The sequence below is a fragment of the Cornus florida genome, unplaced genomic scaffold (assembly GCF_030987335.1).
Source record: "Cornus florida cultivar Cherokee Brave unplaced genomic scaffold, ASM3098733v1 CherokeeBrave_3.0.0_Hap2_Chr02, whole genome shotgun sequence".
NCBI lineage: Eukaryota > Viridiplantae > Streptophyta > Magnoliopsida > Cornales > Cornaceae > Cornus > Cornus florida.
This window is the reverse complement of record NW_026775572.1, coordinates 29,244,497-29,253,929: the sequence shown is the minus strand read 5'-3', so window position 1 is coordinate 29,253,929 and position 9,433 is coordinate 29,244,497. Positions and strand designations below refer to the sequence as shown.

The following is a 9,433-nucleotide window of genomic DNA, read 5'->3' as shown; positions in this document are numbered from 1 at the left end:
AACTTCATGTGCACCACATTTGCCAATAAAAATTGGAGGGAAAGAGGATATTGATCTTATGGACATTAATTGTCAAGGTAATATAGAAGAGTAGACCACAGTTTGTTACCCAAAAAAAAAAATCAAAAATAGTAAAAAAAGTAGATCATAGCTTCTACACTAAACTAAATGTGATGCTTATAAAATTGTACTTGCATAGCAAGACAAATAAAATTATAGCAAGCCTTTTCCATTATTATTACTATAATGATATATTTAACAGCATGATGGAGCCTGTATTTCATGGTCCAAGTTCCTCAAATCTTTCTTTTTCATGATGGCTTAAAATTTGCTGTCAACTCACAAGTCACATCAGCAAGGGGGATTTTTGACCAAGGGCGTGACACAGTTAAAGAGTGATTAACTTCCTGAGCGGTTGTGTCCATGTTCGAATCTCAACTCTCTTAATTTGCCTGGAAAAAAAAATATTTGTATGTGACATTTATGCAAGATTTTGGAAAGGAAGACCGGAACAAACCCGACTTTTGACATTACTTTTTGGTGAAAATAACTGTACTTAAATTGAAACATTTTAACCTTTGGTTAGTCACACTCGAATCTCTATTTTAATTTGAAAATGTAGATTAATTAAAACCTTAGCACTACCATAGACATTGGAATATTCAACTTAATTAAAAACCACTTCCCTGGTGGGTGAAATAACAGAACACCATTCCTGGCCAAAGACATGTTAAGCAGCATGCTACAGAGGAACTAATTTTAAAATCATACTGAAAATAAGACCCACAGGCCACAGGCATGATTTTGCCTTTAATGCCTACTGATGGAGACAGAAAACAAATTCAAGGCATTTTTCATGCATCATAGGGAAAAAGAGAGCATCAATGAGTGTTATATATATATATATATCAGAACCAACTGCCACACTCATGGAATGCACCAAGCTATTATTTTATTGATGACTTCATGATTTTGAATTTCCATATCACTTCTCTAAACCTAATGCCTTAATCTAGTGATATAAATGCCTGTAAATTCACTTCCAAGTGATTATCCCAAGATAAATCTATTAAATGGAGTTGTTGGTTAATTTTCTTAATGCTTGCTTATAGGTTCCAATTCATTTCTCATAAACCATTCTGTCATCTTAAATTGTCTGTCAACAACTCAACTATTTCTTACAAGGTCAGTTTTTCTGCATTTGTTTAGATTACCATCTTGACCTTTCTCTGAAATAACAAGCCAAATTTTGTGGACTTCAAGTCTCTTCTAATACTTGTCACGAACACACAATGTAATCTATAAATTCTTACCACAAATGGAACAGGCAAAGTTTTTAATTTCCTGTTTAGCCGACTTTATTAGCATTCGGAACAAACAAATTTTAGGGGGAATCAAAAGAAAATGTCATGCTTTTAATGGAAAGTAAAGTGCTTATAGCAAGCAAATTAGCACAAGCTAACAACCCTTTTGTACACATTTGCTCAAGTGTCAAGTTGCGATTGACCGAGACCATTTCCCGACCTTGTAATAATTTCTCCAATGTTATACCTTCACAGGCCAGGTCATTGTATAGCATGGGCCCAACAGAAGTGATTACAGTATAGTTGGAAAGTGAAAACACTTCCACAAAAGACACTTTTGGCTTGTCCATCTTTGAAGCATGATCGGTACTTTATCTTGAAGCCAACATTTGCTTTTGTGTTCCCCAAAACATCTTCCACAACTTTTCAACCGAGCTCCGAAAGAGGAACCCTGTTTGGACATGCTCAACAGGTGACACCACATTTTTCTTCGTCTAATCATAAAAAAAAATGGGTAGCTTTTTTTTTTTTTTATTTAACAGAAAGAAAAGCATTTTCATCAAACAATATTGAATAAGAGCCCTGTACATACACCCCCTCCAATATTCTGGGTTTTTCACACTGTCACCACTTCCATACACAAAACAATCATATATCTCCATCTACTTGAATATAACAAAAATCCAACGGAAAATAAAAAAAAATACTCTCCCACTCCATTAACTCTATTCCCCCGCCCCCGTCCTTCTTGCTCTCTTAGACCACAGATGGTACAGCGAAACCAAAGGTCGGGGATGGTTAAAAAAAAATAAGAAGAAGAATGAGCATGCAGATTCTCAACCCATATCCCCTAAACAAAGCACATGTTCGGTTATGTTTAGTGGTTCCTTCTGGTCTCTGACCTTGGATCTGGATTGTCACTCTTATCGGTGTCATAGTTCTCCCTCTGGGTTTCAAGATCCATGCTACCATCTCGAGTTCTTCGATGTCTTCGATCCTGAATATTAAGGATTAAATACAATTAACAACTCATTAAAATCCTTTTTATTAGAAATTATTTTTCCTGAAAATCTTTCAACATCAAAGTCCAGCAAGAACTCATGAAAATAATATTAAATGGAGAAATGGAAAGCTAATGTGCAAGTGAAAATAGTCACCAGAGTAGAGATTTGAAATCAATGAATAACAATAGTTGAATTAAGGAAATCTCAAATGTTCCTTGATAAAAAGTGCGAAAATAAAAATAAAAATAAAAAATCTTCAATTTGATCATAAGTTTGGAAAACTAAAGAATCTCACTCACAAACTCCTACTGAATCTACCATTAGAAAATGGATTAACCATTGCAATAGCACAAACAAATCCATTCAAAGAAACCCCCTACAAAATAAATCATTAGAAATATATGTTTAAAACAAATACTATAATTTAACAATTTACCAATCCAAAGCACAAGTAATGCAAGATTCACTACTACTATGTTAGCACAGGACAGTTGCATCCTAAAACACCAGCTAAATTAATGTGATTGGTGGTTGTAGCTCTCAAAAGGTTGGCAATTCCTGAACTCTAGCCCAAAGAAATGAAGCAAAAGATCAAAATCCAGAACTTGCATCATCACCATATGGTCCATATCCAACCATTTGCCACGGATTTTCAAGAGGAACGCCATTCTGGATCCTACTCATATGTGACTATAGGGTGAAACACTAGAAGACAACTGCTAATAAAACCGAAACTTGGTTCTTTAAATGAACCCATTTCAATATGACCAATAAAACATATGTAGAATATATCGATAAAAATAGTAGTCTCATGCCTGAAATGGATACTAAGACAATGACAGGCAAATAAAATGATCAAGGAACGGCCGCATAAATGTGTGGGTGGGTGGGTGGGTGGGCAAGTGGCTCTGTAGTCTGCCACCCCAACAATAAAGTTGAGTATCAATCACAAATATAAACTCTGTATGATCCTTGTGTGGACACTTCCAATGAACTTACTTCCCTTTTTTATTTATAAGTCTTTATTTTCATTTTTTTCAGAGTTTTATTTTATTTTATTTTATTTTCATCTTTGCGTGGAGTCATGCCCATTCCTAAATGATGTTTAGCATCATACGCAAAAGATAGGATGAAACTATGGAAGCTAGTAGCTAATTTTAGTCAAAGGTCAAAACAATTAAAAAAAAAAATTGAGAATGAAAGAAATATACACCAGAATAGTTAACCTTGGTCGCTGAAAGATGACCAATTTAATTATCTTTGTATAATTAACACAGGGTAAAGGAAAGTATTAACCATAACAAGGAAGTATTATGAAGGAGTCAATCATAAATTAGAGTGGTATTATTGATGTAGCATGTATACCCATCCATTATAGAACTGTTGAACGAACTTATGTAAAATCGGTATGAGACTAGCCAATCTTCATAACAAAGAAAGTTTGGTCAAATGCAACAGAGACAAAAGATAGCCCCAGTAAGGACTAAGATATAGACGCCATAAACCAGTATAGGAGCACAGACCCAAACATCTCAGAAATGACACAAAGATTCTTTTGTTTTCTTTACGTATGATTAGAAATTTGGTCATGCAGTATAAGGATGATGAAATCATAACTGACCTCTCTTGGTATGGGATATTCCTCCGATTCAAGCATGCGAACAACTTGGCTCATCTTGGGTCTCTTGTCGGAATCTGGATCAACACACCTCAAAGCAGTTAAAAGGCCCCGTTTCAAGGCTCTTGTTGATGGCCTTGTCTCAATGTTTGGGTCCAAAACCTCATCCGATCGTCTACTTCCAACCATCATTTTCAGCCAATCAACCAGATTTACCTGCAAGAAAAATTAGATTTATATCCTCGAATAAGAGCTACAGGAAAATGAATTTTAAAAATGATGCAGCCTAAGACACTAAGTCATTTTGAATTGTTTCGGAGGCTTCATCTTGGTATATAATAAACGACAATTTCTAGAAGGGCTTCATAAAATAATGTATGTATATATGTTAACACCTGTGTAGGACCACATAAATGATCAGAAAAGATACTAGGAGGCAAATCCATGACGAGCGGATCAAGGATGAAGTGATGTTCTTGTAGAGTATGGAGAGCATATAAACCCCACATGGAGATGAAATGATTCTGTATTGGGACTATTGGCTTTAAAGGTTTAGATGGGTCGAGTGCTTAAATACATTCAGTAGAACATGGTAACAAGTAGAAAGAGGAAAAGGAACTAGGGACTTACAAAAGATAATAATAATGATGATATGATGATTGAGCTCATTTCTTGGAAAACAGATAACATTAATGTAAGCATAGTTTAATTAACTCATTTATACTGGTGTCAAAATCATTAAAATGGTGCTGGAAATGAGAAATCACACAACAAATACACCAGTCTCAACAAATTTTAATGGCATTGAATCCAGTTACCAAATGCAGAATCTGTTCATAGCCCAGTAACAACAATACTATATTGAGATTGCCTGCGGCGGATATACAAACATCTTCCCAGTAGTAAATTAGGAACTATCATTCCAGCACCATAACACATGTTTGCATGAGGTTATAGTGATAGAATACCTCTTGTGCTGGACGACCATAGTCCACAGGATCTCTTCCGGTAATTGCTTCCAAAATCAGAACCCCAAAACTATAAACATCACTCTTTTCATTCAAAAGGCCGGTATTTGCATATTCAGGAGCAACATACCTGCATGATTTTGGAAGAAACATAAAATAAATACGAAATATGAGTGTGCCTATCATCGTTGTCCATTAACTTTTGTTAATCGTTTAAAAAACACCTACTGTTTCAGAACTAGAAAAGAAAGGACGACTAACAAGAGTTGAAGTATAAACAAAAACTAAAATAAGCTAGAAAAATATTAAGATAATACTAACCCAAAAGTTCCCATAACCCGAGTTGTGATGTGACTTTTTCCTGCACCAAGAAGCTTGGCCAGGCCAAAATCAGAAACCTTGGCATTGAAGTCATCATCAATCAATATATTGCTCGACTTGATGTCTCGATGCACCACTTTCGGCTCAATTGCCTCGTGCAAATAGGCAAGACTGCAACAAGTATATCCCATATAGTTAGATCCAAAATGTCAAGAAGAAAACACAGTTGAGTTAACTTACGCCTTAGCCGTGCCAATGAGAACCTTCATTCTGGCCTCCCAAGTAAGACATCCTTGCTCATGCAAAGGTCCATGAAGCCATTGTTCCAAATTGCCATTGTTGACATACTCATAAACTAACATCCTGATATTTTAACAGTAATGAGATACGTTTCCTACTAAAATGAAATCCAAATCTTCAGAACATCATCATAGTGCTACCTCTTAAGTATTTTAGGGCATAAAGGATTCTTTCCTTCCAAAAAATTTTGTTGTTGACATCTAGAATAAATCACTTTTTTTATTTAAGTTAGAGTTTTATATATGAATAATACCTTTGTGTTCCTTCAATGCAGTACCCCAAAAGTCGAACCAAATTTTTATGACGCACGTGGCCAATAGCTTCCACTTCCACTCCAAATTCCTTCTCAGCTTGACCCCTAAAGTAAAGAATGTAAGTATCAACTTACATCTACATGAAGGAAAATATCATAATATAGTTGTGAACAAACAAGGCATTTTCTAACTTACAAATTATTGAGGAGCTTCTTAACTGCCACTGGAGTCTCATTGATCAAATGTCCCCTGTAAACAACTCCATAACCACCCTCACCAATGACATTCTCCTTTGAAAAACGGTTCGTTGCAAGTTCAAGATCCCTTAAAGTAAACCAGTGGCCCCAACCCAAGTGAGAAATTTCAGGCAGGCCAGATAGAGGAGAAGAAGTGGTTACTGGATGTGAAGAAGAGGGCTTATACACAGCGAATGAACCGGAACTCCCTTCTTCTCCTGATTGGGAACCCACACCATCTTTCTCCATAAGACGAAATGAATCCGACTGACTGTTGTTATCTCCATTCTTCAATTTCCCCATACCCAAATGGACCATAATCTTATCTGATTCTTTATCACTCGATTTGTCGTGAATGGTTAGAAGAATCCCATCACGTGGAACAAATTCATTTGTTGATATTTGCTCCACCCGAACTTCTTTAATTTCCTTTGAAACATTTGGGATTTGGCTGAGGGGAATTCTATCTCTAGTTCTTCTTGATTTCTTCAGTGAAGATAGATAAAATGTCAATGCAGAGAGGATTACCATAATAAATAACCCAACTATGATCCCAATCAATTCCCAGACCTTGAGATCAAAAATGGCAGTTTTTTTGGATAACTCCGTGTTCAGATCATTAGCCATTTTTGGGATGTCAATCAACCTACAAGATTTATATAAGGGACATGAAAAATGCAACTTCATAATGCAGAGTATGTATCATATGTTAATGCTGACAATGTACCATTATTTCTGCAAAATATAGAAAAATCAAGCCCCTTCACTATTCCTGGTCTTGCATCTTCCATAAGCTTGTCACATGATTTAATTCCATTAATTCCACTTATAAGGTTATAAAATGGTTCACAATTCCTTTCAAAGCCAAATAAATTGCTAGAGCGAAAACAATAAATATAAAAGAATAAAGCATTTATAAAACAGAGAATAAATACATGTAAAAGGAAATGCAATAAGCAACAACATCCAAAAATAGAAAAATACAGATTCAATCACTAAATGAACAGACAGAGATATAAACACAATGTAAATAAGATCAACAACAAAATATCACTTTCTCTCTCATGTCATGTACCAACATAAACAGAAGTCTTCAATGGACATAATTAGAAAAAGATTAATAAAAACATAAAACAGAATATATATATATATATATATATATATATATATATATATATATATATATATATATATATATTTCAATTTTTAGGAAGTTTTTTTGTTCACTTGCCTTGTTGTGATAGGATTCCCAGGAGCAAACTTCAGAACCCAGATCTCATCTTCTCAAGACAAAGAACCAAATGCCAATCATAGATCTCTGACTGAACAAACCCAACAAAAACCATGTCTGGGGTCTTCTAAAATCAACCCATTTCTCAGAAACACCAACTCATATGACCAGTTTGATTGGATTTCCCATCTGGGTCTTGTAAATGTGAGCCTGAATCTAAGCTGGAATGGTGCTTTCTTGACACCACCCTGCGCCCTTTTTAAAAAACCCTAACCTAAAAATGGCAACAAATTTACTGTGCTTGCAAACAAGGAAGTACGGATATGTAATGGGGGTGTTTGATAAGAAGGAAAGATGGAGTTATCAGTGGTAGGTGGTGAGAAAATGGCTTACAAACAAGAAAAGAGTAGATAGAAAATTATAAGGTACTCTTGGGAAAAATTTTGTTGGGTTACTCTTGTGAAGATGACAGATTATCAGAAATGTACCTTTGAGACCAATCAGATTGTCCTACATTGTTTTTAAAATGGTAGCTTTGTTGGGTTGTTTGTTGTTTAATCTATAATGCTTTTTAATTTCTGTAATGTCTTTTCCTGGACATCAAACATAAGTGCAAAACAAAAAAGATACTGACGATTATGACGGTGAAGAGCTAAGTGAGATTCAAGATTGGGTAAAATTAATTAAATAAGTAGCAGTAACTTTAATGAACAAGAGTGAACTAATTTTTTACCGTTCGACTTTTTGTCTATAATGTTATCATATGGATTACTTAACCACCAACTCTGTATGTTTTTTCGTAATTAAATACAAATATTAAGTCGCTCGTGTAAATATTTGAAATGAATTATATGACAATTATATTGTTAAAATTTTGTATTAAATTTCATTTAATAAAATTATACTAGTATCATTTTTTACTGCCTTATATAAATTTATTTTTTATTATATTTTTGAGTTGAATTTTTTATAATGAGATCTCTTTAATTTTGGTTACATGACAATATAATATGTGCATAAAGCTCCTGACAATTATGGGATGAGTTGTTTATTTCAGAAGTCTTAAAAGAGGTGAATAAATATTAGGCTATAATGCCTCTTGATTATAAAATATTATTAAAGGTATGTATTACGTGCATGTATTTGGTATGTTTAAATATAAATCAGAGATAAATAATATATATTTGTACATAATTATAAATGATAATTATAATGTCATATTTAAAAAAACGTATATTTTTCAAGACAAAAATATTAAATTAGAAATTAGATGTGCAAATGTTTAAAATCGGATTGTAACAGACCCTCAATTTGTACTAATATTACAGGAGTATATATATATATATATATATTCTGATATAAGAAGAATAAATTTTTATTTTATAACAACAAAAAGATTAATTAATTAGAGCCTGTTTCATGTTGGCCTAGGCATCTAGGTTCTGTCATGCTAACATCATAGACTTAACTCACATCTGTATATGGAATAGTATTATAGATGGTGACACTCTGTATTTAATGCAATTACAATTATACTGTAATATGTACTTTCCAGCAAGACATAACGAATCCGATGAGACTTGATTCCATCCGAATTCAATAGGAAAAAAAAATCGATCAATAATTTATAAATTAATTTATATTCAATCTATTATTAATCAGATATCAAATTAGATAATCCGATTCATTAAGGGAGTAATTTTTTTTTTTTTAAAGAAAAAAATTAATGTTAGAAGAAAAGGGAAAATAATGATAATAATATAAATGAGAGAAAACGAAGTCAAATAAAATATGGAATCCTTAATCTTTGTTAAAGAAAAAATAATTAAGCGGAACAGAAAATAGGGAGAAAGAAGGGGGAGAAGAGAAATTAATTATAAAGCATTTTGAAAATATGTAAATACATATATTATATATTATTATTAAAAAATTAAATATTAAAGTTACACTCTCTCTGATATCTTAAAATTTTAAAATAAATGATTGTTCAATGACAAAAGCGTGTTAGGTGAAAAGAGTGTCATACTCTAAGGCTCCGTTTGGTTAAATAGAAATAAGTAAAAAAATAAAAGAAATAAAAAATAAAAGAAAAGTGAAGTGAAGTGAATGGAAAAAAAAATTATTTTCCAGCATGCATTTGGTTAAAATTTTGGAAAAAATATTAATTTATTATTTTGGATCGTATGAAAGTGAAAAG

General features: G+C 33.2%; 1 protein-coding gene across 1 annotated transcript; it reads right to left on the bottom strand.

The window, feature by feature from the left end:
- Positions 1–1,857: 1,857 nt before the first annotated feature.
- On the bottom strand, positions 1,858–7,753 carry LOC132294508 (probable receptor-like protein kinase At5g18500). Its single transcript, XM_059792395.1, has 8 exons — positions 7,237–7,753; positions 5,965–6,651; positions 5,769–5,873; positions 5,456–5,578; positions 5,216–5,386; positions 4,895–5,024; positions 3,930–4,142; positions 1,858–2,301 (listed from the first exon to the last, which is right to left on the bottom strand). Exons 2-8 carry the CDS (start codon positions 6,630–6,632, stop codon positions 2,182–2,184), a joined length of 1,530 nt encoding a protein of 509 aa, XP_059648378.1. The 5' UTR covers positions 6,633–6,651; positions 7,237–7,753; the 3' UTR covers positions 1,858–2,181.
- Positions 7,754–9,433: the final 1,680 nt, after the last annotated feature.